Here is a 27990-nt window from a genome sequence, read left to right on the forward strand (position 1 = left end):
AGAATTTTGAGCAAAGGGGTGACAAGATTCAACTTACATTCTTCTGTGTAGTAACCCTTGAGTTGAAAGAAGGAATGAAAACAGATCCCCCAAGAGGAGCACCAAAACCATAGAAATGGAAATGTGACCCCTTCCTCAATCAAGAAACATTTATTTGAATAAGAAAGGGGTCCCTAGGTCCCAGGTGGGGAGATTGGCCTAGGCTTAGGTCTGAGATCCAGCAGCCTAAACAGGCTTGGAGGGGCACTTCCTGCCGAGGTTGGTGAGGATCTGGTGCTGGGTAGGCCGGTGGAGAACCACAAAGCTCTCTGGAGGAAGGATGGGACCTCTGTTCTTGTCCACCTGGCCCATCAGCAAGTAACTGATTCCTAGGAAAGGGGAGGGAGGGATTGAGGATTTGTGTAACTGAGAGCTTATAGAAATACAGCCTCATCCCAGTCCCTCAGGTTCTGCCACCTCCATCGTTTTCATGAGGCTCAGTCTCCCTCTACTTTTCCCCACATCTCCATTACCTTTCTTCATGGGGGGGCACTGCTTGCACGGCACATAAAACTTCAGGAGGGTGTCCGTGGGTGGAGAGGGCAGGTCCAGGCCTCCGGTTTTGTAAACACCAGTGACATTGACAGTTGCTGTGAGGCCCTCCCCTGGGCCCCGCACCATGGACTTAATCATTCCTGTCACCACTGTGGGAGAGAGCCAGGAGAGGTGAGACAGGAGGCCAGGGCGGGGCTGGAACCAGAAGTTTGGGGAGAGCTTTGGAGACAGAAGGGGAGGTTATAGGAGCTGGAAGGGCAGAGCTTGGGGATGGGCTTCTTACCCAGGTCGCTGTTACAGAAGTGGCTCTGCAAGGTGCCTGTCCTCCGGCACTGCTTTGGGCAGGTGACACTGGGTGCATCTGGTGGGGGAGGGCGCACCCTTAGTGGAGGGCAACCTCCCCAGCAGGGAGGAAGGACCACTTTCCCCACAAAAGCCTCATTGGTTTGAACCTGTTCAGAGCTCTATCCAGCTTTGGGTCCCAGCACCCAGTGCCAGGCCTTAGCACAGAGGCAGCACTCGTGGGTGCTGTATGAATGAATGGGCGCAGGAAGGAACTCTGTCTGATACAGCTCCCTGAGGCCTGCGTCGGTTTCTCTCCCTTTCCAGACTCACCCGGGCCCACCGGAGTTGCTTCTGCCTTAGGCTCGGCTTTGGGTTTCTCTTCAGGTGGGACTTCGGGCTTGACTTTGGGCCCGGCTCCAGGCTTGGGGCCCGGGCCGATCTCCCCTGGGCCTCCTTCGGTGGCGCCCCGAGGCTGGGTCCTGTAGGTGGCCGAGAAGCCGTCGGCCGTGACGCTGAGGTCCGAGACGAACTGGACGAGGAGCTCGTTCCCTTCGGAGGTGATAGAACTGCGGGCGGCGGGGCATCGGGGGAGGCGTCAGGCGGGCAGCGCATCCTGCTCCCTGCCCAGGCCAGCGGCCTTTTGACCTCTGCCCCTCAGCTGGCTGCATCAGCTTCTCCATTTCGCAAGCTCCACTGGCCTCGAGATCCGCAGACCGCAGGCCTGGAGCCAAGCCTCGGCCGGGGCCGCTACCTGCCCCGCCCACCCCGTTTGGGGCCGACACGTAGGCCGCCCGCAGCTTCAGCTAAGCCCCGCCCCTCCCGCCGGCCGCCGGGAACCCCAGGCTCCCGCACCTGGGGCTGCAGAGACGCCCCGACGCCGTCGCCCACCCAGGTGGCGCCCCCTCACCCCGGGACTGTGTCGCCACAGAACTTCCCCAGCCGCTTTGCGTCGTCGCTCACGGGTCCGTTGAACACGCTGACCGAGTCGTAGCGGCAGTAGGAATCGGGCTCCAGGTCAAACTTGCCGAAGGTCAGTGAGATCACCTGGCGGCGGGGCAGAGGCGGAGGCTGCGCAGGGGAACTCCGGGTGGCGGGAGGGTGCGGAGTTCTCACCTCCTCCACCCCGCCGCCGCAGCCTCCGGGACGCTCGCCGGGGCCTCCTGTCTCATCGCCCGCGGGCCCTGGAGCCCACCTCTTAATGCATTCACACCGCGGCTCGGAGGAACACACACATTCACCGGGAACCCTCCGTCGCCGCAGTCCGCAAGGCCAAGCCCTGGCTCATTTCTCAAGGAAAAGACCCAGACTCTACCTCCAGCGTCACTACCACATACACACACACACGCAAAAATCCGTTTATATATCGGCATCGGGTACCTCGCTCTCGTAAGGCTCCTCACAGTTGTGATTTTACATTTTTTGTTTGGGTGCGAGCAGGTCTGGGTCTGTTTGTGCTCCCCACCATGGCCAGCTCAGTGCTGGGGACATTGTCGATGTTCAGTAAATCTTTGCAGTCTGCATGCTGGATGGCGCCGCCCGGGTCCCCGAGGGCAACCGGGGCAGGGGGTCAGTACCTGGTCCGGGGGCGCGATGATGTGCCAGGAACAGCTGATGCCAGGGGGGTAATCGGACTCGGGCCAGTTGGGCGTGGTCAGGGTTCCCTGGGCCTTCTCCAGCCGCCCCCCGCAAAATTGGTGCTCTGGTGAGGGGAGAGAGGAGTGGGGGTGGGGGGCGGTGGAGACCCTCGGTCAGCTGGAGGAGACCGTGCAGAAAGCTCAGATGTCTGGGTCTCAGGAGGAGGGGGCGAGAGGAGGGAGAGGAAAGAAGGGGGGAAGGTTAGCAGAGATGGGGCTCGGCCGAGCGGGGCTCGGAGAGGTTTTGGACCGCGAGGGCTAAGTCTAGGACCGCCGGGCGCCCAGGCGGGCGGTGGAAGAGGGGAAGCAACTGACTGGATCCGCTCCCTTCTTGCCCCTCCCCCTGACCCGAGGCCTTACCGCTCCTCTTCCCCTGGGAGATCCCATCTCCCCGGCCCGGCAGAAAAGTCCCCATCACGGCTGGAAGAGTCCCCATGCTGTGAGGGTGCCCTCAAATTGGGGCACAGCCCCGAGGTCCCTCAGGGGAGGTCCCGCCTTAAAGATTTTAAGGAGACTTCTGCCGCCAGGAGGGGGTGATGGGACCGCAATCGGGAGCCCCCGGGCTGGGTGTAGGGGGCTCCGGGTCAGGGGGAACCTAGTTCCCCAGCCCGGGGGTGCCCCCCGCGCCCGTCAGAGGGAGCCCGATTGCGGACGGGGGCGGGCGTTACTCACCGTCCCAGTAACCCCAGGCCGCCCATTCCACCCGCGGGTCGGTGACCCATTTCCGCCTCGCGCCTGGGGGGGGCCCTGGAAGAGGGGGTGGGTGGGAGCGGGAGAGGGGAGAGAAGACGGGGAGGAGGGACTGAAGGGGCAGTTAGTGAGGAGGAAGGGTAAGGGAGATCATGGGGGCCCCAGGCTCTTGGGGTGGAGGTTAAGGCTGGGGTGGGGCCTGCGCCGGGGGCGGGGCCAGGAGAGGGGGCGGCGGAGGTGAGGGAGGTCTCACCAGTGCCGGAGGTGGCCCGCCCGCTGTACCAGAGCAGGAAGCCTCGTCCTCCCGTGCCCTCGTCCGATCTCATCCTCAGGGTCACCTGGTTGCCGGAGGCGACTAAGGGCGCGGGCCGGAAGGTCCCGCAGAAGCGTCCGAGCTGCTGGCCCGAGGTTCCAGACCCGGCAAAGATCTCCAGAGCATCGTACCGGCAGCTGGGGTGCTGCTCCAGGTCAAAGACTCGGAAGGAGAGGGACACAGTCTGGCTCTTAGGGACCTGACGGTGGGGACAGGGGCAGGGTCCTGCAAAGTCAGGCCAAACACCACCAGGCAGAGGGCACCTCTCTTTCCCCCAAGCGTTTCCTACAGAGACTGGGCCTAAAAGGGCCAGTCTGATGGTGCATGACTGCACCAAGACCGGAGTGAGGTCTGTGGAGAGACCAGAGGGGGTGCAGATGAAGGTGGGAAATGGACAAGCAGGCTCTGCATTAAGGTGTGAGGTCACTTGCCACGTGGTATTGTGGGCACTGACCAGAGGGGAGCAGGCTGGGACTTCCCCAGGGAGAAATGGTGGGACTTGGCAGGGAGGGAATTCCCCTAGCAGTCTGGCCTTTGGCTGCCTGGACCCAGGCCTCAGACACTCGAGGAGGGAAGAGTGGCCAGAAGGGCCTTCTCACCGTTATTGTCCAGATGCACTCCTTATTGGGAGGGTAGAGGTTGGGGAAACCCTCACTTGCCACGTAACCCGACTCCCCAGTCACATCCCCTCCGCACAGGAACACGGGTCTGGGGAACAGAAGAGAGGTCAGCCCTGCATGGGGGAGTGCTGGAGAGGCCAGGAGGTGATGAGGATGGACGGGGAGCCAGGGGGATGGGGGAGGAAGGCCCAAGGGATCCGAGGTGGCCTCAGCCAGCCCGAACAGGACCGGGGTGGGATGCACTCCAGCAGAGGATCAGGGAAAGTGGGGCCAGCCACTTGGCTGTCCCTCCAGCCCCTCAGAGTCCCTACCCCCCAGCCCAACAGGAATTCCGGGAATCCTCCTCTCATTCTCCATCCCCCCCCTGCCTGGCAGTGGGGACAGGAGCCGCCTAACTACTTCCAGATGTGGACACAGACACGAGGCCATGCGGGGGGTGGGGGTGTGGGGGATGAAGGAGAAGCTGCAGCCAGGGCCCCGTGGTCCCAACCTTTGCCCTGCTCCGCTTCCAGCTAACAGCTTGAGTGTCTGACTCCCAGGTCTCCCCCTCACACTCCCCTCTTCCCCCCACCATCCAGCCACCAGGCAAGTTCAAGGTCTTGGTGCTCTCAGGTTCCATGGGCAGGGGGGGGGGGGGCAAGGGTCTAGATGGATGGGAAGAGGGCGGAGGAATGGGGAGCAGTGGTGCCCACAGGAAACACTAGTCTGGCTGCAGGGAAGGAGGACTTGGGGGCCAGAGAAGGGTAGGGAGATGTGGCGGGGAGGGGGGTATTAGTGAAAGAACCCACCAGATCTACAGGCATACTCCCCCCACCAGGAATTAGGGATTTGAAGCTCACTCAAGCCATCTGGAAGGTGCCATGAGACCTACCTGGTGTAGTTGGGGGTCTGGCCATGGGTGAAAGGCAGCAGCAGAGCCCAGGCAGTGAGGAGGGGCCCCAAGAGGGAGGCTGTGGCGGCAGGCAGCATGGCCGGGGGCGGGGGTGGAGAGAAGTGCTGGGGTCTTCAAGACAGAGGCAGCGGCTGAGTGCAGCAGCGGCGGCGGCGGCGGCGGCAGCAGCACGGATAATCAGTGCCAGATGAGGCAGCCTCGGGCGTGTGGGCGTGGGGACTGGCCAGTGGGGCGGGCGGCGGGGAAGGCGGGACAGGGAGAGAAGAGCCGGGACAGTGGCGAGTCCAGGGGCCTCTCTAGGTCCAGGACACACAAGTACTGACCTAGTGGGGCGGGGGTGGAGCAATGAAGGGCAGAGCGAGCATCAGGCTCTCAGCATAATCCAGGCGGTCCAGGAATGTCTTCAGCAACCCTGCTCTGTCCAGAGCCTGAGCATCCTTCCAGCACAGCCTGGGGTCCTTCCTGCGGACCCTCCAGACCACCCGTGCACCTCCCCATTCCGCTTCCTCAGCACCCAGAGGAAGTCCTTCTCTGGACTCCCAACCTCTAATCACTCGCTTCCTGACCACCCCCTGGCTCCAGCTTATTTTCCACTTCAAATGTTTACTGTCCTCTCCCTCCAGGGGCCAGACCAGGCCACAGAGAAAGAATGCTGCTTACCCATCTTCTTTCCCAAATACTTGGAGGTTAGGGTTGGTGGGGGGAGGGAGGCATGGTACGTGGGCAAAGGGAGTGTCTTCCTCATGGAGGAAGGGGAGGATGGAGTAGGAAGTAAGGGAAAGAACAACGTGTGAGCTCAGATCTGGAAGGAAAGCAGGAGGAGAGTGGTTGGGGGGGTGGCTGGCTGCACAGGGATGGAGTCAGAAGGAAGCAACTTGCTCAGTCTGGTGGATGGAGGATCCGAGTGGCAGAACCAAGTAGGGGCTGGAGGGGAGAAGAAGCTGATGGATGCAGGAACTGACAGCCTGAGCTGCTTCTGCCCTGCACCGCACCCCCACCCTGACCCCCAGGTTCCTCCCAGGCCCCAGGGTTCCAAACCAGGCCTTGATTCAGGCTTTTATTCTATTCGTCAATCAAATCTTTCATCCATGATAGTCAGGTTGGGGGCCCCTCCTGGGCAGCCCCATGAACATCTTACAAAACCATTCCCTGCCCACCCTGGCAAGTCTAGCAGGCCCCACCCCCCTGCGTCCCCTCCCCACACGTGAGCGCACACCGTGTTCCTTGCAACCACTCCACCTCTCCTTAGCCCCTGACCCAGGGCCACACTCTCCCTCCAGGGGGTGAGACTTGGAGAGGAGGGGGTCAGCTTTCAGGGGGTGGGGGGCCTTGGCCAGCCCCTCCAGCAGCCCTCTGCAGCATATCCAGTGCTTCCCAAAAGAAATCCTTCTGTGCAGCCATCAAGGGCATCCAGCCCACGATCTCCTTCATCTTCTCCATGCGGTCCTGCAGTGTGGGGCAGTTGTGGATCTGGCTCAGGTACTCCTCACAGGCCCAGGCTACCCCACCAGGGTCCTGGGGTGTTCCAGCCCCCAGGCTGGGCTCAGGGGTCCCCACTGCCTTGCTGGCTGGTAGGTCCCGATAGGCTGGGTGGTGCTCAATGTCATGGCTGGACAGCATGTAGAGGCACTCTCTGGTGGAGCAGAGAGAGCAGGCGCACAAAGGGACCTGGAGGAGAGGAGACGGCGTGGCTGAGCCGGGGCCCCAGGACGGGGTTCCCAGGGAGCCCCAGCTGTTGTGTTCCACCCGCTCAGACCAGCCCGGAGCCAGCAAGTGAGCTGGCTGGCTGAGCCCCAGGGTTGTGTGAGGTCAGAAAGGGCCAGCAGAATCAGCTCAGGGGAAGAGCCAGGAGCCATGGTACACAGCAGGAAAGGAAGTGGCAGTGCTGGGAAGTGGGGTCCCTGGGTCCCGATGGGAGCCCCAGCTCCAGTCCCCTGGGCTCAATGACTCCGGCCCTCCCCAGTTGCCCCCTCTGCCGGAGCCTGAGCTCTGACCTTGATGTGGAGCTTGACGAAGGAGGCGCTGCCCTTAGGCCAGCCGGGGAGGCGGCCCCCGGCCCCGCAGCCACAGCCCAGCAGCTCCTTGCTGAAGTCCGAGCCCTGGCTCAGCACCAGGGAGTGGTTGAGGCCACACCACAGGGCGATGGGGCGCTGCAGATAATGTACCTGAGGGCACAGGACGGGGTCCCTAAGTGGGGGATGCCGAGGGACTAGGGGTGCAGCTTGAAGAAGGGTGACAGAAGGGCTCAGGGCAGAGCCTGGGGAAATGAGGGGAGGGCGGAGATGGGCCCGAGAACACCCTTCCACCCCCCAGCAGGCAGCGTGGCTCCTCCTCAGTTCTGGAGAAGCCCCAGTCTGAGCACAGAAGCGCTAGCACAGCTGTTGCTTCCTCCTCTTGGCTCCCTGGAAAACAGGCTTCCTGCCCAAGGCCAGGGCCTGCTGTCTGCATCCGAGTCTCACCCCAGGCCTGCGCCTGGCCAGTCTCTCATGCTGCCTTCCAGCCTGGAGGGGGGAGAAAGAGCCTCTCTCTCTGTTCCCGTGCCATTCCAGGAAGGACCTGCCTTCCACGGATTCCTTCCTTCCATCTAGCATTTTCAGTCTGTCATATCATTACCTTTCAAAATGGCCACGCTGTTCTGGAAAAACACTTCCACCCGACTCCTGCTGCTTCTGACCTCTATCTTTTAGGCAGCAAGACTGGCTATACGATCAGTCTGAGGTGGGCCTCTTCTTGTTCTTTCCACAGCCTGTCTCACCTGAACCTTCTGTGATCCGACTTCTCTCCCTACTATGCTATGATTTCTCTCCTAAGGCACTTGAGACTCCCAGCAGGCAAATCCCAGGGCCTCTCCTGCACGCTTGCTCCTGAGACTGTAAGCGCTTTAATTGTGATGATGTAGATATATAATTTATGGCCATTATAGGAAAGTTTATAGGAAAAATTATAAAATATTGTCAAGCAAAAATTCACTTAAAAATCACTGGAAGAAGCCCCACCACCTTCTATTAACCTCTTGCTGGGCATTCTTCCTCAGTGTTGCCTCTATAAATATACACACAATTTTTTAAACAAAAATTGGATTGTGCTGTGTAAATCATTTCTTGATTTTTTTCCCCCCATAAAAGTATGGGAACTTCCCTAGTGGTCCGGTGGCTAAGACTCCGCACTCCCAATGCAGGGGTCCAGGTTGGATCCCTGATCAGGGAACTAGATCCCACATGCCGCAACTAAAGATCCTCCATGCTGCAATGAAGACCAAAAGATCCTGCAATTTGCAACTAAGACCTGATGCAGCTATATATATATATGCCATATATATCCATGCGTGTATACACACACACACACACACACATATGGCATAACTGGGACTTCCCTGGCAGTCCAGTGGTTAAGATTCTGTGCTTCCACTGCACAGGGCATGGGTCCAATCCCTAGTTAGGTCAGAGCCTGCATAACCTGTGCTGTGCGTGCATGCTCGGCTGTGTCCAACACTTTTGTGACCCCATGGACTGTAGCCCACCAGGCTCCTCTGTCCATGGGATTTTTCAGGCAAGAATACTGGAGTGGGTTGCGATTTCCTCCTCCAGAGGATCTTCCCAACCCAGAGATGGAAACTGCACTGCAGACGGATTCTTTACCACTGAGGCACCTGAGAAGTTCGCATAATGTGTCTAGCACCCCCTGCCAAAAAAAAGACACAACCATCTTTCCACCTCAGGGAGTATATTCCTACATCATCACTGTCACTATTAACCACCGCCTCCTGGGTGAAACTTTCTGTACCCGTGAGATGTGGCATTTGAGGGTGTGTCTCTGAGAGAAGTTTCAGTCCCTCTGCCAACAATGGCAGCTACCACCCAGCTTTGCTCCCCTTATCTCTACTTTTGTCATTTCAACTTTGTTCCAACTTGGAATCCAGCCATACATTTCTATTTCAGTGTTTTACTCTCATGGCAAAAAAAAAAAAAAAAAAAAAAAAGGCTAAATTCACTTTCTCCCCCAAAACCAGCATTCCTCTCCAACTGATGTGTTTACTTGTGATGCTGTCTATTGCCAGGGCCAACTACGTCCTACCCTGCTGTCCTCATATGTAATTACTTTCCAAAGGCTGTTCATTTTCTTTGAAAACACCTCACATCTCCATTCCTCTCTGTTCCTGCTTCCGCTGTGCCAGCCCCAACCCCTGTCTCAAGTCCAAGTGTCCCTCAGCAGCCTCTGGGGGGCCTCTTGCTATGCCCTCTGGCCAGGTGACCCAGTCTCAATCATCCAGGGGGGTGATCTCCTGCTCCAGAACCCAAAACTGCTCTTTCCCAAAGCAACACTTCTGTAGGCTTGTGGCCACCTGTAGGGCTTCCCTCGTGACTCAGACAGTAAAGAATCTGCCTGCAATGCAGGAGACCCAGGTGTGATCCCTGAGTCAGGAAGATCCCCCGGAGAAGGGAATGGCTACTTACTGCAGTATTCTTGCCTGGAGAATTCCATGGACAGAAGAGCCTGGCAGGCTACAGTTTATAGGGTTGCAAAGAGTCAGACACGACTGAGCGACTAACACAATACCACCTTAATACCACCTTGTAGCTACTGAATTCCAAAACACACTCTGCTCTAGTCAGGCCAGTCTTTCCACCTTTCCAGGGATGCGCAAGCTGTGTCCCCACCCCCGTTACACGGGATGCCTTGCCCGGTACCCACCCAAATCCTCTCTAACCCACTGAGATGCTCACATCTTAGCTCCTCGAGTTACTTCAGCCCACCCAGGTCTCCTCATGTCACTAAACTACTGCCCCCACAGCACGAGCCACACAAAATTCACTCATGGTGCCAACCTGGTTGAGACACGCAACAGTAGCACAAGCATTACAAACTGGTTGGCTTAACTTCCTAGGGATTAGAGAGTGGATTCCGGGACTTCCCTGGTGGTCCAGTGCCCAAGACTCTGCGCTCCCAATGCAGGGGGCCTGGGTTTGATCCGTGGTCAGGGAATTAGATCCCACGTGCTGTGATTGAAAGATCCCACATGCTGCAACTAAGACCCAGCACAGCCAAATAAACAAAACACAGTATTTTTTTAAGAAGTTGATTCTATGGAAATTAGAGGCGTGGAAAGATCCAGGGGTCAGGGAATTAGAGAAAGTGGGGGCAGGATGAGTAGCTGGGAAGCATCCTCACCTGTGTGGGTTCCCCCCTGTCCATTTTGTCCCCTGTTCCCAGCTGCCCATATCTGTTATTTCCCTGCATAAAGATTCGGCCAAATTCATCCACCAGGCCAAGGTGATTGTAGCCAAGAGCACAGAATAGGATCTACGACATAAGGCAGAAAGGAAAAGTGAGTGTTCAGTCATCTTTGGAGGAACTCTGAGTTCCAGAGTCTCCCTGCTACTGACCTGCCCTACCCAGCTGATCGCTTCCAGTTGTGCCTTCCACGTCACCCCTCTCCCAGGTCCCCTTTCTGTCCCTGATCAATCATTTGGTTCCTGCTCATAGTTCAGACCTTCAGTACCTTGCAGTCTCCTAAGCTCCCCCACCCGCCCCTGCCCTCCCGAGGATCCTACCTTGGCAGGCAGTGAGAGTGCAAGCGGCATCTGCTGATCCAGAGGGTCAAAGGCTTGAAGGGTCCCAAAGAGATCACGATACACCCCTGGGGTATGCACCTCAAAATACACTCCCCCCTGGTCTGGGGGGTCGGGAGCCCTCAGCTCAGCAGCTTTGGGCACCCATGTCCCAGGGATCAGGCCCTACCTGGGATGAAAAGTGCAAGTTCTGGGGAGTCTCACACCCACTAGAAATGCACCAGCTATGATGTCTGGGAACTTAAACACCTGTTTTGACTAGGATGCCCTATGGATCGCCTGCTGAGCTGGAATAAGGATAAGGGAGGGCTCTGTATCTGGAAGGTCTGTCCAAGGTTGGGGTCTGGAGAAGCAGGAAGATAGTTGTCTTTCTTACCTGTGATGTAGAGAGTACTGCTCTGGTTGGAAGCCATGCAGGCCACACGCAGGTGAGGAAGGCAACGGGACACCTTTCTCAGGGCCAGCTGAACCGTGTAGGAGCGTGGTTGATCCAGCTGGGTCTCATTCACGACCAAAGAGTAGATCTTTCCTTCCTCTGGGGGAGGGGGCAGGGAGGCAGACAACTGTGTGGGGGAGGGGACCCTCCGATAGCCACATTAACTTCTTTTTAAATAAAAATGTTATTTATTTGTTGATGCCATGCTGTGTGGCATGCCGGATGGTTCCTGGACCAAGGATCGAACCTGGGCCTGCCACACCCAAAGTGCCGAATCCTAACCACTAGGCCACCAGGGAACTCCCAACCACATTAACTTCTCAAGAGACTCCTTAAACCCTAACAAGACAAAACATTTACTGCCCTAGAGTGGGCTGGAGGGAAAGTGTAGAGAAGAAGCAAGGAGTGGTGATGGTGGGGGGGTGACTTCAAGTTCCCTGGCCTCTAGTCCTCACCACTGAAAATCAACCAGGGGAGTTCTTCAGTGTGAGGGACAAGTGGGGAGAAAACCTAGCAGGTGGATTTGGTGGAATCTAATTTGATTCCTGGTTGGGAAGAATGTCTGGGGATTCACGGCCCTGCCTAGCATTAAGAAGTCCAGAAGTGGGGGGGAACGTTCCCTGGCAGTCCAGTGGTTAGGGCTCTGTGATTCCACTGCAGGGTACCCAGGTTCAACATCACAAGTTGCGAGGCATGGCCAAAAAAAAAAAAAAGAAGTCCAGAAGGTCTCAGGTCTGGGGGCTTGGGAGTGTGGTCAAATCTAGGGAACACTGAGAAAAAAGTCAGGGGTAGCTCGGGTATAAAGTACAGTGCCTGGTGGAGGTTGGGATGATTAGAATTTTAAAAATCAGTGCAGGGACTTCCCTGGTGGTTCAGTGGTTAAGATTCCACCTTCCAATGCAAGGGGTGTGGGTTCAATCCTGAGTTGGGGGTACTAAGATCCCACAAGCATGGGGTGTGGCCAAAAATAAATAAATAAAGTAGTGGAGTTCCCTGGTGGTCCAGTGGTTAGGACCCGGCGTTTTTCACTGCCATGGCCCCAGGTTCATTCCCTGATTGGGGAACTAAGATCCCACATGCCGTAAGTGTTAGTTGCTCAGTCGTGCCTGACTCTTTGTGACCCCCATGGACTGCAGCCCACCAGGCTCCTCTGTTCATGGGATTTTCCAGGCAAGGATACTGGAGTGGGTTGCCATTTCTTTCTCCAGGGGATCTTCCCAACCCAGGGATCGAACCTGGGTCTCCTGCACTGCAGGCAGATTCTTTACCGACTGAGCTACAAGGGAAGCCCCCCCAAATGCCATGCGGAGTAGCAAAAAAATAATTAAAAAGAAATCAGGCGTTCGCTAGAACAGTGGTTTCCAAATCATTTTTTGTAGCAGGGCCCTTTATTCCTATGATACATTACCCAGAATCCTAGACTAGCAGAGAGATAAAAGCAGAGATACTTGGTTTGACACCAGGACGAGGTGCCCCTCTCCCCCCACCTCCTGCCACGGGTCCTGAAGACTGTAGGAAAACAATATGTAAACCAGTTGCTTTAAGCCTCACCTGTGAGGAGCAGCAGGGCCCGCTGCGTCTCCTGACCAACCAACACAATCTGCTTGAAGCTCATGGAGTGGTGGAAGGTCATCTTGAAGACCCGCTGCCCGCTGGACTGCAGGTAGACCTCGACACAGTCGCAGGCCCGGCTGCTGGTCGTGCCCACCACTCCCGGCTGCTCCCGAGTGGCCAACACGTAGAGGTATTTGCGGTACACTGTGTCACATCTCGGATCTGAGGCAAACTGTAGGAAAAGACAACAGTGGAATAAGACGAGGGTGTCCGGAATCTAGAACCTTGCAGTGGGATGAGGCCGGGGCGGCTGGATCTGGGGGTAGGCGATGAGGTCCTTGGGTGCGGGGCTGGGAAATGCGGACTTGGCTTCAGGTTCCTGGCATAGAGGGCGCTGTCCTGAGGATGCCAGCTCGAGATTGGTGTGGCCCTGGGTTCCCAAAGGAAAGGTGGGGTCTCGGCTGTCGGGGTCCTATTACTCACGTCCTTGGCTCCACGACACAATACAACATAGCGGCAGGCCCGCTTCCACTGGATCTGGCCAAGGGTGGAGGAGACCAGGGCATTTTTGAGGAAGAAGAGGGTCCCCGCGTAGTCAAGAATGAAGACGTGGTCCTTGGTGGGCAGGAAGCGGCGGTAGCCATGGGCTAGCTGGGGAGCTACACTCTTGCTGAGACAGCGGCGGCGGCCCCCAAATGCCTGGAAATACAGGCCCTTTGTGTCTGGAGAAGACAGACAGAAGGAAATTTAAAGGCTCAGGAAGGCACAAGGGAGATAAATCAGAGCTTGGGCAAGCTAGGTTTCTCAATGGATGGGTGTTTAGCTCCTCCCCATCCCCATACCTGGGGAAAGACCCCTTCCAAAGGGCCTGTGCAATGCTCAGAAGATACCTGAAATTATGCCCCATGTCTGGACTAAAATTCTCTGCCTGACCTCAGCCCAGGGCCATACACTTGCTGCTAAGTGAGCACTTCTTTGGTCCAAACTTGCATTAGGGTGGAGACATCAAAGGACTTACAAGAATTCATAGAAAAGTAGAAAGAGGAGTGAAAAGGAATGACTGGGAAAAGCTGGTAGCCCTCCCTTGTCCCTAGCTCTGGATGTGCTATCTGGATCTCCCTTCACTCTGGTGTGTGAGATGAAGTTATTGGATTGGAGATTAGAGCATATTTCTCAACCTGGGGGTGATTTTTGTCCCTCAGCAGACATTGGCTGTCACAGCTGGGGGAGGTGCTATTGGTTATCTAATGGGTAGAGATGAGGGAAATTGCTAAACATCCCACAAATGCAGAGGATAGCCCCCTCACCCAACTTCAAAGAATTATTTATCCCCAAGTTCTATTAGGGACCAGGTTGAGAAATCCTGGTTTAGAGGAGGGAAAACTCCAGGTATTGGGAGAGGAGGATGTCTCAAGGTGAAATGTGGAAGTGTTTGAATGTGGGGGACAACTTGGCAGGGATGCTAGAAGGAGTAGGGACTCTGGGTGACACATCTATCTGAGAGCAGCTCTAGAGACTTGGAGTAAGACCTTGCTGGAGTGTGTTTCAATCTAACAAGTTTCTTCCAGAGAAAGGGGTCCTGGAAGGTTGGCTGAGAATACTAAGGTCATCAAACAAGTTTATGGAGCAGGAAGGACCCCAGGATAAGGTAGGACAGAGGCAGAGAGAACTAGAGGTTGGGGGGGGAGGTGTACAGTTCAGAATGGCAGCTCTCTTCCAGGGTCGGACCCCAGAACCCTGCTCTCGAAGGCGAGGACTGAGCCGGTGACAGATGCGTCTCCACACGCCCTCGGCGTCGCACACTTGGTGGAAGTAGTGGCAGGTCTGGCCGAGAGCGACCACATCTCTGACTGGGAGGAATGAGATGATGTGCTCCACCTGGGGGGGCGGGCAGGACGGGGAAAGCAGGGGTCAGGGGGCACCCCCCTACCCAGCCCAGCCATCCTGCCCCCGGGTTCCTTTATTCTTAGCACCAACCCCCCCACCCCCAAGGACTCACCAGCTCTGGGGGGAACAGCAGAACAGAAACAGGGTTTCCTCGCCCCTTCTTCTCTTCACCGCCAGGTTCTGAAGGGCCACATGAAGGGCAGCTCCGCTTTACCTGCCCAAGCAGAAGGGGGCACACATGACGGGCATGCCCCTCTTTCTCCCGTCTCTTACTTATTAACTGCTATTTTGGGGGGGCCCATTGCTCTGACTCCCAGCTCTGTGCTGTCCGAGCCTGCCATCTTTTTCCTCTGGGTCCGTGGGTTACCCCTCCCTGTCTGCCTGACTCCTTGTCCAACTCCTCCCCTGACCTCCGGCTGCCAACTTGCTGCCCCCCACCTTGCCTCGCCACCCTCCCCCCTCACCCTGAGCCCCTCCTCCCGTCTGCACAGCCCGGTCAATTTTTGCAGCTTCCGGCTCCGGCTTCTCCTCACCATCCTGACTGCCCCCTCCCTGCGCCTGCCCTCATCTCTCCGGGCCCCTTGGCCCCCCGTACTCAGCTCCCTGGCCCCCGTCCCTGCTGCCTTTCCCACACCATGTCCCCTGCCTGGGCTTGGGGGACTTTCTGGGGCCCTTTGGCCTGCTAGGCTCCTCCCCTATGGAGTCTGGGGCAGACAAACCTCTCTCTGTGACCTCACCACCCAGCCACTGTGACCTATTTTTCCCCAAGCTTGCCTGGGATTTTCTCTCTCAGCTCCTTGGTTCTAGCTCAGTTCTGGCCACCCAGGGGCTCATGGGATATGCATTGGACAGGAGAAGGAAAGTGTGAGCTACTGGTAGATGAGGCCTTTCCTTTCAGGGAGTAGGAGGAGGCTTTTCCACTTGATGCCCTTTTAGCAAGAGAAGCACTGGTGAATTCTTCATATCTCAGCAGGTCAGAGCTGCCAGGGGATTTGTAGCTCAGGGATATAAACTTAATTTGAAAGGCGAGGGGGAAAGGTGACCCTGCTAATTAGACCATTTATCTCATGACAGCATGTATGAGATGACAGTGAGCACAGCTGAGCAGAAACACTACTCTTCTCATGAAGAACACATCCAAAAGCAGACTTCTTTCCTGGGACAGTAACATGGTTGCATGCATGAAGGGCAACCTATTAAGGTGGAAGAAAGAGAGAGATTTACTCTGAAAGCTTAGGGTATCTCCCAGAGTCTAAGCTATTAACTTAGTCTTATGGGGAGAGGGGGATGATGTGGATGAGAAGCAGCAGGAGATGGGGCTGCATCTGTCCATGTGGGTGACAGAAGATCTGCATTGATACATCCAAGGAGTGGCTGGCTGTCCCAGCAACACTGAAGAATTCAGGCCTGTACAATCAGCCCTCAGCTGCACAGTATTATAGACTCATTCGTTTTCTGTGTTAGTTAGTAGACTGTCAACCATCCAATCCAACTCCCTTACTTAGGGGGACCAGTAAACACCTAGATAGACACACATAGGATGGAATTCTAATAATTCAATAAATGTCTCGGAATGTCAACATCTGAGTTGTGACTTATGGGAGAGATACTTCAGCTACTTGTGGCTAGGCATCTGTTAACCAATTAAGTGTATTATACTAGGTCCTTATGCCACCTAACAGGATGTTAAGATCTCTCAGCAGACCGAACAAGTATAGGCAGCTTCCTCTTGCATCTGGGTCCTCTTTATCCACTCCGTTTCACCTTGGAAGCCAAAGAAGAGGGTGCGAACAGAAAAAAAAGCCCAACGCAAAAGCTGATGCAGGGAGAAGCCTGGCTTCTAATGCGAGCTGTCAGTAACTTGTTTTCTCTTGACAGCTCATCAACTTCCCTCCGCTTGTTTCCTCATTTGTAAAACGGAGGACTTCTACGTGAGGGTGGTCCCTTCTAGATTAATCCCGCAGGTTTGTTTGATCATCACAATTTCTAACCAGCCAGGCACCCTCCTTTGGGCAGAGGGATAGCCCGGCGTATTTTCGAGGCTTTCCGGGTCTTCCTTAACCCTTCCTCCAGGAGTTGAGCTGGGCATCTTCAGACCCTAGGAAGCCACTGGTCGGCTCGGACTCCAGATTGTCTGGGGGCTCTCAGCCTTCGCAGCGGGAGTGGCATCCACGATCCCTTCTGCGGTAACGACCCCTAGGTACACTGGCCTCAGGCATTGCCATGCCTCCCGCTCCCCCTAGTCCCCACGGTCCTCAAAGCTCAGAGCTCGCTTGCTCACAAGTCCAACATGCACACATTAACTTCAGTCCTTGCAACCGCTTGCAGCCGGCCCAGCGCGCCGCGCTTGCGTTTTTTTATCTCAGTCTCAAAAAGTTCTAGTTCACCCGCCTCCTCCTTAGCGAAGGGGGGGGGGGGCGTCTTCTCGCCCATACTATTGGTTGGTAGAGCCGTCCCTCAGAGAAGAGGCCGGGCCAGGTTCCCTTGGGAGGATCTAATTGGCCTTCTTGACAGTCACTCGCCTGTGTCTGGCTTGCGATTGGCTTTCGTTGGACGAGGCTCAGGATTTGCTTTTCTCTGCCTCCATCCCCGCAGAGTGGAGCCCTGGGCGTCTCCGCCTCCTGATTGGACGTGATTGGCTCCATCCCCGCTCCTGAGATTTGTGATTGGGTGCGGCTGCGCGGGGCGGGCCGGCCTGGAACCTCGGCCGTTGGCGATCGCTCTAATCTCGTCCCCCCTCCCTTCTTCTCACCTCACTCCTTGCAGGAGTCTCCACCCCTCCCGGCGATTCTGATTAGCCACTTCCGACGCGCCTCGGGGTCCCGATTGGCCCGCCGGGTCCCTGAGCCCACTCCCTCCCCCGGGGAAGCGACTACGGCGGCTCCGAGGAGGGGGAGGGGCAAGGAGGGACGGCCGGTCGCCGTCAGTCAGGCAGCGGGAGCCGCCGGGAGCGGATGGCGGCGGCGGTGGCGGCCCCACTCGCCGCCGGGGGTGAGGAGGCGGCGGCCACGACCTCAGTCCCAGGGGCTCCAGGTCTGCCCGGGAGCCGCAGTGCAGAGCGGGCCCTAGAGGAGGCCGTGGCCACCGGGACCCTGAACCTGTCTAACCGGCGTTTGAAGCACTTCCCCCGGGGCGCGGCTCGCAGCTACGACCTGTCAGACATCACCCAGGCTGGTGAGTGTGCAACCAGGCCCAGAGCCCGGCTGGGACCCTCGTTTGCATAGCCCCGCCCCTTGCTTGTTTCTCCCGGGGCCGGGGCGTCTGGCCCGCCTCATCACCTGGCCACCGGAGTTCTGGATTGTGTGGATTTGCATAAGTCCGTTACCAGCCCCCTCCCCACTTTAAGAACTGCTAGACAATGAGCCCTTTTCTCGTTTGCCTGGAACACCTAGAGTCCCTGGCCGAGCGTCGTGAGAGTCCCCCTCTCTCCGCCCTCTGCTGCTCTTTATTTGCATATCTGCGCACCTGTAGAATGGTCCCGCCCCTCACCTGGTTGGCTTATTTGCGTGATCTCTTCAACCTCAGTTGTGATCATTCCATACAGCAGCCCCCGAAAGCCCACCCCCCACCATGACTCCTTTCTCTTTCCTCACTTCGTTTCCAACTCTTTCCCCTGTTCCACCGAGATAGGAGCAGCCCCAGGCCCCCGCTTCCCATAGATTTGCCCCTGACAACCCCAAGTTTGTGTCCTTCGCTTGGTAGTCCCGCCCCCTAAGGCTGCTGCCTCTCTCCACTCTTCACCCAGCCAGCCTGTGGAAAAGAAGCAAATCTCCCACCTCCCCCATCTCTTTTCTCCGCGAGTTCTTCCTCCCATTATCCTGACCCCTTTATCTGAGACTCCTCCTCCTTCTTGCGTGTGTGAGGTCACTGTGGAGCCTGTGATCTCATAGACACCCCAGAATTCCCATTTCAGTTTCTGCTTTTCCCCAGTGGGGAGGGACTTTAGGCAGTTGCTGAAAGGAAGGAAATCTTTTCTCCCAGCTAAGAGTGCTGGGAAGCTAGAGACGGTCCGCACTGCCCTTCCCACTCCCCCACCCCTAGGATCCCGCTAATCATGCGCCCCCTACCCTGGTGTCTGTTGATGGTAGGGTGTAGGGGACTCCACTGTGACAGGTGAGTCAGGCCTCAGCTGCTCAGAAGGCCAACGTTGACCTTGGGCTGGCAGCTGGGGGGGGTGGGGATTGGGAGAGGGGCGGAGGATCGCATTCCCAAGGCCCCACCCCAGCGGAGCCCAGGGTGGGACTTGGGGCTGGATGAGAGTGACCCCTGATGACACTACCCTGGGACTGCATTCCCCACCCAGCAGGTGCCTGCTCACCTGCAAACACCCTAGTCTTTCCTCAGCTGTCTGGAGAGAACCAGTTGAAACCACTCTGCTTGTCTTGGGTTGCTAGGTAAATTCACTGGCTGGCTCTGCGGTGAGTGAGTTCAGGGAACCCGGGAGCCATTCCCGTCCTTCTCAGTCTCCCCCAGCCGCCTAACCCCCCAGCTCCAGATTGACCTCAGCAGCTGTGTGACACTCGCCGTCTGTTCCCTTTCCCCTCCCCCTTGCTTGTTTTTTGACAAAGACCAAATGTTATTCTTTACTTCCTTAGGGCTCTGTCTGTGAGAGTGGACTCCTGGGGAAAACTCCCGAGAACTCCGGGGCCCCTCCCAGCTCCCACCCCCTCCCGCCTCCTCCCCAGCATTCCGGCTCAGGGTGCAGCCCAGCTCAGGGTGCAGCCTGTTCTCCTGGGACAGCCCCAGCTTCCTGTGAACCCCTCTCTGCCCTGCTCTCCACACAGGAACCCTCAGTCCTTTCAGGGCCCAGGTTCTAGGCCAGGTGGGTCTCTCTTATCCCGAGCTCTCTCCTCTGGCCCCTCTCCCCACGCAGGGTGCCTGTAGCTTGGGGTGGAAAAGAGGAAGTGACAGGAAGCCACTCAGTGTTGCCCATACCCTGATCTCCACACCTCCTTGCCCTTCAGTCCTGACAGATAAAGGCTTCCAGCACTGCCGCCCCAATCATGTGGAAGCTCTCCTCCTGTTTCCCCAGCTCTTTCTGAGCCAGCGTGTTCCTTGCACATGCTGTCCCATGGCCTAGGTCCCTGATGTCCCTTGGACTTGTTCCTGGGGCCCTGATAGCAGGATGAATCCTGAGGCGGGGGAAGGGCTGCGCTCGCAAAAGAGAAGTGCAGCTCGATCTCTCACAGACCACATCCTGTGCCTCCTAGGCCCTGCCTCCTCCAGCCCTGCTCCCTTCCGCCCCGAGCTTTTGCCCCCTGTGCACCCCATCAGAACTTGCTCCCCACCCCTTCTCCCACAGGCCCCTGCAGTGCACACAAGAGAAAGCAGGCAGGTGGAGGGGGCGGGGCTGGAGGATGCATCTGGCCCTCCCAGCCTCTCTGGAACCGTCTTCTCCTGTGACAGGTCTTTCTGTGCACAGCAGGGGTGGGAGCAGTGGGGGCTCCTGGGGCTTCCAGCTGTCATCCACCCCGGTAAACACAGGGCCCACCAGAGACAGAAGCCGACAGACTGCCTCTGCTTCATTTCCTGTCACAAGACTCACCTCCTTGGGGGATAACCCCAGCTTCCCCTCCCTTCGGCTTTTGCTTGCCCTTCCCTGGAGAGGGCCCTCTAAGAAGCTCACCCAAGCACCGTGGCCTGGGACTTCCCGCAGCAGGCCCTGGGCCCCTCCCAGTACGGGCTGAGCAGAGGAAGCAGAAACCCGGCTGCGGAGGTCTGAGCAGCGAGTGCCTCCAGCCTGGCGGGAACCCTGCCCTAGTTTAGCAAGCCACTGGTTGAGATAAAAGGATGGCAATAGGCTCTCCCCTCCTTTCCACCCTCTCCACGCCTCGCCCAGGCCCAAGACACAGGCGCTAGTCTGAAGTCTGGGTAAAAGTGAGAGAGGACATAGAGGCCGGCTGTTGGGAGTGGAAGAGGGTAGGAAGGAGGCCAGTCCCTGCCTGGGACTCCAGCTCCCACCTCTGGCTTGGTCCACTTGTCTTTCCCTCAGGTCCTCGGGAATCTGTAATTTCATGGTCCCGTGGACCTGGCTCGCTGATCCCAGGGGCTGGTGAAAAACTGTAGGCCAGCATCAGGTCTCTAGACTAGGCTCTAATGACCCCTGGTTTTCCCCCTAGGTTGAAAATAGGTTGAGGGTGGGAGACAGAGCCCTTAGGAGGGAGGAGCCTTCTTGGTTATCTCCCTCAAGGGTGGTTCATAGTCTTACCTTGAGTCTCCCAGCCCATCACCTTGGTAGTTCCTTTGGAGCATCAGCCTTCTCCTAAGACCTTTGCCTTCCACCTCCTCAGGCATCACAGGACGACGACGGGAGCCACAGGAATTAGAGAATCTAACCACCCTTGTAGATTAGCCCTGTGTTTGTATGTCTGAAGACAGTGTTTGTGGCTTGCCCTCCCCCCACCCCCCAGTCTAGGCTTCTCCAGCCCAGTCTTGCCTCTGCCTTTCTGGTTATACCTGGAGTGTGCTCCAGGTTATGAAGTCTTTCTTCTTAAACTCTAGGGAGTCCAGGTTTATAGGTCTGATTCTTTAGGTCGGCTGGGGAGGTAGAAGGCTGGGCAACTGGCTCCGGGGAGTCCAGGACCGGGCCTTTGCAAGCTCCCCCTGACACTTGTTTCCCCTAGACCTGTCCCGGAACCGGTTCCCCGAGGTGCCAGAGGCGGCGTGCCAGCTGGTGTCCCTGGAGGGCCTGAGCCTGTACCACAATTGTCTGAGATGCCTGAACCCAGCCTTGGGGAATCTCACCGCTCTCACCTACCTCAACCTCAGGTGGGGAGGCAGGACCACAGGAGGGTAGGGGGTTGTCCTTCTCAGCCCCAAGTACCAGTGCATGGCACCCTGAGTGACCCTCCCCGTGACCCAGAAAGTAGGGCAACACGGGAGAGTTCCTGCCTGGAGGGGGAGCCCACTGCCTTTCTCCTTCCTGCAGCCGAAACCAGCTGTCATCGCTGCCGCCCTACATCTGCCAGCTGCCCCTGCGAGTGCTCATCGTCAGCAACAACAAACTGGGGGCCCTGCCACCCGACATCAGTGCCCTGGGGAGCCTGCGCCAGCTCGTGAGGATGGGGAGCAGGGAGACTGGGGGGATGGCTGAGCCAGGCACTAGGGACTTTTGGCGGGAGGGCCGGGAAAGGCGGGATGCGCCCTAGGGGAAGGGATGAGACTAAAGGAAGTAGCCTGGTCCAGGAGGCAGTTTTTGGTGCTCCCGATCTGATGCTCCTTGCCCACGTCTCTCCTTATTCCAGGACGTGAGCAGCAATGAGCTGCAGGCGCTCCCCGCAGAGCTGTGCAGCCTCCCCACCCTGCGGGATCTTAACGTTCGGAGGAACCAGCTCAGCACCCTGCCTGATGGTGAGGGAGAGGAAGACTTAAGAGGGTGTCGGGGTGTGTGTGTGTGTGTGTGTGTATGTATCTCCCTTGAACAATGATGCCTTAGTCACCAGGGTTTTGCCATGTGTGAAATGCACTGTAAATTATTTTCCTTGCTCTTGACCAGCACCCCTCTGAAGCCGGCAAGGCAGGGTTTATTAGCTGTACCTGACAGATGTGGGGAAAGGCAGAGGAAGGGCAAGAGGTGAGTGTGTCAGCAGGCACCCTGTAGAATTTCACGGTCAGAAAGGGCCTTCGAGGTCACCCAGTGTCACCACTTAGCGCAGATGAAGCTCTCAAAACCTTAGTCTGGTGAGGCCCTGTGCTGCCTCCCCAGAGATTCTGAATCAGTGCGCTGGAGCCCAAGCAAGCCCATTTTAACGAGCTAATTGTGATGCACCCCGACACTTGATAGCCTCTGCTCCGGAGCAGGCACACCTTCCTTTATTCACTCAGCTGTGTGTGTGTGTTTCCTGTGTTTTAGGTGGGGACTAGGTAGATGTGAGTGATGTCACTCAGTTCTGGGGCCAGCTCTGAAGATTTAAGGGCTTAATGGGGAGAGACAAGCAGAGGGAGGTGCTAGGACAGGAAGCTTAAAGCCGTAGAAGCTGGAGGGAGCCATGGCTCTGTCGGGGACCCTAGGGAAGACCTCAGCCCTGAGGCACAGTAGGAACTGACCTTTGAAGGAGAGTTCCCCATCCTTCTGCAGCTGAGGCAGAAGTACCACTATGTGTAGAGTATAGAGGTCCAGCATGGAATGGTTAGGAAGGTAAGCCAGGACTGGTGGAAAGGACCGTGGCCATGCTACCCGTGTTTTTGAAGAGCAGGCGAGGGGAGTCAGGTGGCTACCTGTTTCTCTGGGCTCCTCCCATCCTTCTTCTAAGATGGTAGGGGTACATAAGCATTTGATCAGGGCTCTCTGGGCCATAAGAGACCCCAGCAAAATGCCCCGGGGAAACAGAGGAAGGAGCAATAAATTCCAGCCTAGTGTCTGGAAAGATTTTGAAGAAGTGACACGTGAGCTGAACCTGGAAAGATGCATGGACAGAAAATGGGGTTCTCCTAGCTGAGCAGACAGCATGTAGAGAGGCTAGAGCCAAGGGACTGGAGAGTGGTCCGATGTGGTGTGATGGTGGGAAGCGAGGTGGGAAATGTGGGCGGAGCCAGATCATGAACTCCTTAACCAGGGAATGCTGCTTGATCAGAGAGCAGTGATTTTTATTCTCATCCTGTGTCTCGGCTCATCACTAATCCAGGGGACCTCTCTGAGAAGTGGAGAAGGGTACCATTCTCCTGCGGGTGGGCCAGGGCTTGACTAGTAGAGCGCCTGGGGGTTGCAGCCCTCGCTTGCCTGTGCCTTTGTGCAGGGCACCGCCCGCTCACCTGCAGCAGCCCTGGCTGCAAGTCCTGGAAGGCTTTTGAGCAACAAGGTGTCACAGTTTGATCTGGGCCCTGTGATGGACACTTGAGGAGGAGGATGTGGCAGTGGGGTGGAGTGGGCAGGGAGGAGAAGCGGATGGGCAGCAGCTGAAGTCAGTTTGAGTGGGCAGAGGAGCAGGGCGGTGGTTCCTGGGGAGCGCCCTCCGCCCACCAGGGCAGAGGGGGCTACTGGAGAGGTGACATGCCAGCCAGAGCAGGGGGCAGAGGAAGTGAGCACAAGGACCCGCCCCTGAGCATGCGCCTGACTTCTCCCTCACCCACCCCCAGAGCTGGGGGACCTTCCTCTTGTCCGCCTGGATTTCTCCTGTAACCGTGTCTCCCGCATCCCGGTCTCCTTCTGCCGCCTCAGGCACCTGCAGATCATTCTGTTGGACAGCAACCCCCTGCAGAGCCCACCTGCCCAGGTGAGTTGGGAGCAGGGCTGGGCGGTAGGGGTGGGAGGGGGCACAGGGCTGGCTGAGAGTGGGCAGGAGTTGGGGGTGTGGGTCCCTATGGTAGCCAAGCAGGATCTCAGGGTCCCCCCTTCCCCTCACTATGCGTCTCCACACCCAGATCTGCCTGAAGGGAAAACTTCACATCTTCAAGTATTTGTCGACAGAGGCTGGGCGGCGCGGTGGGTCTGCACTGGGGGACCTTGCCCCTTCCCGCCCCCCAAGTTTCAGCCCCTGGTAAGTTCCACGTGGGAAGGAAAGAAGCCCCTGGATACTTAAACCCCTCCCCAGCACCAGGGACCCCATGGTTTCCGGAGGGTGGATGAGAAGGTGGCCGCCTAGAACGGGGCTGACCAGCTCTCCCTGGCTGGTCCCAGCCCCGCCGAGGACTTGTTTCCGGGACGTCGGTACGATGGCGGGCTGGACTCGGGCTTCCACAGCGTTGACAGTGGCAGCAAGAGGTGGTCTGGAAATGAGGTAAGGGCCTCCTCCCCATGGGACACAGGGGATCTCGGCCCCAGGGAGAACCTCTGAGCGAGGACCCTGCGTCTTCTGCCTCAAAAGCTCAGAGTGATGAGGGTGGCTGGAGCCGTCTTCTTCAGTCCCTCATCCAAGTGCCTCAGGGAAGGGCTGGTTCACCATGGGCCCAGGACTCCGGAGGGTCTATCTCCCATCTCTGCCTTTCTGCATTTCCAGTCAACGGATGAGTTCTCCGAGTTGTCGTTCCGGATCTCAGAGCTGGCCCGGGAGCCTCGGGGGCCCAGGGAACGAAGGGAGGATGGCTCTGGTGAGCAGCGGGGACATGGGCTCCGGGCTGGAGGTGTGGACGAGGCCCTCAGCGCCCGGCTCCGCTCTCTGACATGCCCTGCTCTCTAGCTGACGGAGACCCTGAGCAGATCGACTTCATTGACAGCCACGTGCCTGGGGAGGATGAGGAGCGAGGTACCGGCGAGGTGAGGGGCTGCCGCATCCCGTGTCCATCTACCGTGAGAGGGCCGGAGGGAGCGAGCCAGTGCAGGCTCGGGGGACCCCCTCAGCCCCTCCGCTGTTCTGTCTTCAGGAGCCGCGGCCACCAGAGTCGAGCCCCGTGGCGGGAGACGGGGAGAGGGCGCCGAGCAGCAGGTACCCGCGGGGCCCCCGAGGCGGCCCCCACCCTTCACGCGAGTCTCCTCTCCCCCACCCAGCTCTGCCTCTTGTCCCTGCCCTCAGGCGGGAGGAGCCGGCAGGGGAAGAGCGGCGGCGCCCGGACACCTTGCAGCTGTGGCAGGAGCGCGAGCGGCGGCAGCAGCAGCAGCAGCAGAGTGCGGTGTGGGGGGCCCCCAGGAAGGACAGGTGCGCACAGGGGAGCCCCCACGAGCTTCTCTGTCTCTCGGGGCTGGCGGAGCTGGGCACTGCTGACCCCACGTCTCCTTCCTTTTCTAGTTTCCTGAAGCTGGGGGTCAGGGCTGCTGGTGGGGGTCCTGCTGCCTTGTCCACTCAGGCCGCCTTCAAGTATGTGTCCTGGACTCCATGTCCCTCAGTCCCCGCCCTGTGTGCACACCCTTGCCCCAACCACCCCTCTGATTCCCCTCTGTGTCTCCTCAGTGGCACGTCCAGGTCCAATGCCACCCAGCTGGGAGTATCAGGGGGGCAGGGAGCCCCCACTCCCACCCCCGCCCCTGCCTCCACCTCCCAGGAGCCCCCGCTTCCATCTGGACCAGGTGGGAGAGGAGCTTTGGGTGGAGGATGGGGGCCTGTGTAGGTGGCGGGGGGCGGGTTGAGGCCTGGCAGCCTGATGGAGGGGTAGGACACTGAGGAGGTGTTTTTCTGCCTGTCCCCTGTCCCCTGGCCCCCAGCGACTGCACCTGCTCCCCGGCCGCTCAGCTCCATTCAGAGACCAAACAGCTTCCTCTTCCGTTCTTCCTCTCAGAGCAGCTCAGGTGGGTCTTGCCCCCCCCTCCCCAGTACTAACCCAGTATTAATCCAGCACTAAACCCCGGGCTGGGGTCATCCCTTGTGGCCTAGAAGTTCTCTGGTCAACTGTCCCTTTGTGTGGAAAATCCCACAAGCACAGAGGCAGGAGATGTGGGTGCCAGACACTGCAACCCGGCTACAAAGTCCATGGTGGGTGGTGGAGACAGCCCCACATCCCCCTTTTCTCCAGGCCCTTCCTCACCAGACACTGTCTTGAGACCTCGGCGATCCCCCCAGCTTTTGGACGAAAAGGAGGTGATGGCTCAGCTGCGCCAGGTATGAGAGGTGGGACTCGTGTGGGTGGAGCCTGGCTTCCCTCAGCCTCCTCCTTGCCCAGCCTGGTACTTCCTCTGGGGACGCTGACCTCTCCCCCTCCTTCCCACCTCCCAGGTGCTTGAGTGCCGGCTGCAGCGGCCACTGCCCGATGACCTGGCCGAGGCTCTGGCCAACGGGGTCATCCTCTGTCAGCTGGCCAACCAGCTGCGGCCCCGCTCCGTGCCCTTCATCCACGTGCCCTCACCTGCTGTGGTCAGTGGGGCCCAGGGCAGGAAGTAGGGGTTTGGGCAGGAACCCCTGGGGCCTCTCTCTTACTCCCTCTTTCCCTTCTTACCCACCCTCAGCCAAAACTCAGTGCCCTCAAGTCTCGGAAGAACGTAGAGAGTTTCTTAGAAGCCTGTCGAAAAATGGGGGTACCTGAGGTATGGGGATGTGCTCTCGGGCGCAGGGCTGGTCTCTCCTATAAAGGGTACAGTTTGTCCTGGGCTCAGCGGGGCCCTCTACATGGATGCTCACGGGGGTCTCTGCTCCCCAGAAGGAAGCACAGCCACCAGCCCGTCCTGTGTGTCCCCCCGCATGCCTCCCTTCCCGCACTCTGCATGTTGGCGTGGCTCTGGCCCTGCATGTGAGGGCAGGGGTGGGAAGGATGGTCTTGCTGCTGCTATTGACGTGTGTCCTTTGTCTTGTCCATCTGTCCTACTCTCCCTTCCCAGGCTGACCTGTGCTCGCCCTCAGATCTCCTCCAGGGCACCGCCCAGGGGCTGCGGACCACCCTGGAGGCTGTGATGCGGGTGGGGGGCAGGGCGCCCCCGCCCCCCTGGCCCCCCTCGGGTCTGGGCGGCTTCATCCTCTTCTACGTGGTCCTTATGCTGCTGCTCTGTGTCGTCTACACTCGGCTCCTGGGCTCCTAGGACCTGCAGTTACCCCTCCCTGCCCCTTGCCCTCTTTCTATTTATGACTCCGGTGCAACCCCCTCCCCACCAGAGGTGCCTTCAGCCCCTACCAAAGACACTAGTGAGCCCCACCCCTCATACACACTGCCTTCAGAGGCCCCACTCTGGCACCCCCAGACCCTGGGCCCCCAGCCTCTGGTCCCCTCCTGTAGCCCCGCCCCCTGCCCCGCCCACTGCGTGCTGATGGTGCCTTCAAGTCCTCCCTGCTTCCCCAGAGGGTGGAGCTTAACCTTCCTCCTTGCACCCCCACCCCCACTGCTATAGGGGGCTAAATTATCTATATTTTGTAGAGAGAACTCTATATTTGTAGGGGATGCAGGGGCCCAGGCAGGGGCCCTGTCTCTTGTATAAATTGTACAGATCGTGGCCGCCTGTGTGTGTGTGTGTTTGTGTGTGTGTGTGCGCGTCTGCTCCTGCTGTGCTGGGCCCAGCCCAGCCGTGTCCCCTGGGCTCTATGTGCCAGCCCGCCTACTCCAGCCTTTTCCTCTGAAAGTGGCAGGTCTGTCCTCCCCTCTAAGCCTCGGCCCGCTGTGTCATCTCCCTTCTGTTACCCTCTGGCAGCTTCCTTGCATCTCAGTGGTCCCCAAGCCATGTCCAGGGTGCACTTGACCTTTGCCTGCTACATCCCGTCAGCCCCCTTGGTCCAGGCTCCTTTAGGGTGTCTCCTACCCCATGGCCAAGAAGAGGTGGTGACAAGGGGAACTTAACCCGGGCCCCTTCCCCCCAGGAGTCCCTGTGCCAGCCCCACCACATCCTGGAGGAGGAGGGGGCCCCGGGAAGGGGCCTCCCCTACATCGCTGCTGTCATCCATGCACTGCTGGAACGGCCTTAGGGTTGAGGTCGGGGTGCAGGGGCCCAACCCGGCGGGGGCCCCAGGAACTGAAGACAGCGGCGTCTGGGCTCCGCTCTCTAGCGAGGACTGGTGAGGGCGGCCTCGGGCCTGGCCCTATGCCTCGGGCACCTCTGCCCGGGACGTTGGAAGCAGGCCGGCCCAGCAAGGCGCACGGCCGCCTCTGGGTGCGGCCAAGGGTGGAAGACGGGGAGCTGGATGATGATGTGTCAAGTGCAATAAAGAGAAGCCGGAAGCCCTCTAGGTCGCCCCTCAGATGTGTGTGTGTGTGCGCGCGCGAACAAGAGCAGGGCACGGGTGCCCC

The 27990-nt window shown here is 58.3% G+C and overlaps 3 protein-coding genes across 5 annotated transcripts; 1 reads left to right on the plus strand and 2 right to left on the minus strand.

The window, feature by feature from the left end:
- Positions 1-131: 131 nt before the first annotated feature.
- PCOLCE (procollagen C-endopeptidase enhancer) lies at positions 132-5156 on the minus strand. The gene is made up of 9 exons (XM_065924933.1): positions 4948-5156; positions 4056-4164; positions 3397-3655; positions 2394-2518; positions 1727-1863; positions 1150-1385; positions 818-895; positions 513-683; positions 132-368 (listed from the first exon to the last, which is right to left on the minus strand). The coding sequence occupies exons 1-9, from the start codon at positions 5043-5045 to the stop codon at positions 226-228; spliced, it is 1356 nt and encodes a 451-aa protein (XP_065781005.1). The 5' UTR covers positions 5046-5156; the 3' UTR covers positions 132-225.
- On the minus strand, positions 3629-15096 carry FBXO24 (F-box protein 24). The gene is made up of 12 exons (XM_065924942.1): positions 14880-15096; positions 14528-14629; positions 14223-14406; positions 13012-13250; positions 12526-12760; positions 10915-11073; positions 10521-10642; positions 10138-10269; positions 6963-7133; positions 5292-6636; positions 4056-4164; positions 3629-3655 (listed from the first exon to the last, which is right to left on the minus strand). Exons 1-10 carry the CDS (start codon positions 14949-14951, stop codon positions 6274-6276), a joined length of 1779 nt encoding a protein of 592 aa, XP_065781014.1. The 5' UTR covers positions 14952-15096; the 3' UTR covers positions 3629-3655; positions 4056-4164; positions 5292-6273.
- Positions 14989-27929, plus strand: LRCH4 (leucine rich repeats and calponin homology domain containing 4). 3 transcript variants are annotated; one of them, XM_065924931.1, is made up of 18 exons: positions 14989-17589; positions 21039-21183; positions 21344-21470; positions 21660-21765; positions 23491-23627; positions 23776-23891; positions 24032-24131; positions 24351-24441; positions 24531-24607; positions 24715-24776; positions 24864-24986; positions 25077-25145; positions 25239-25354; positions 25490-25573; positions 25798-25883; positions 25998-26135; positions 26228-26305; positions 27564-27929. In XM_065924931.1, exons 1-18 carry the CDS (start codon positions 17370-17372, stop codon positions 27666-27668), a joined length of 1980 nt encoding a protein of 659 aa, XP_065781003.1. In that variant the 5' UTR covers positions 14989-17369; the 3' UTR covers positions 27669-27929. The 3 variants fall into 3 exon arrangements, with proteins under 3 accessions (XP_065781003.1, XP_065781002.1, XP_065781001.1); XM_065924929.1 differs by having other exon boundaries at positions 14991-17589; positions 26597-27929; XM_065924930.1 differs by lacking the exon at positions 25077-25145 and having other exon boundaries at positions 14990-17589; positions 26597-27929.
- The last annotated feature ends 61 nt before the right edge of the window (positions 27930-27990 follow it).

The sequence above is a fragment of the Muntiacus reevesi genome, chromosome 2, assembly GCF_963930625.1.
Source record: "Muntiacus reevesi chromosome 2, mMunRee1.1, whole genome shotgun sequence".
NCBI lineage: Eukaryota > Metazoa > Chordata > Mammalia > Artiodactyla > Cervidae > Muntiacus > Muntiacus reevesi.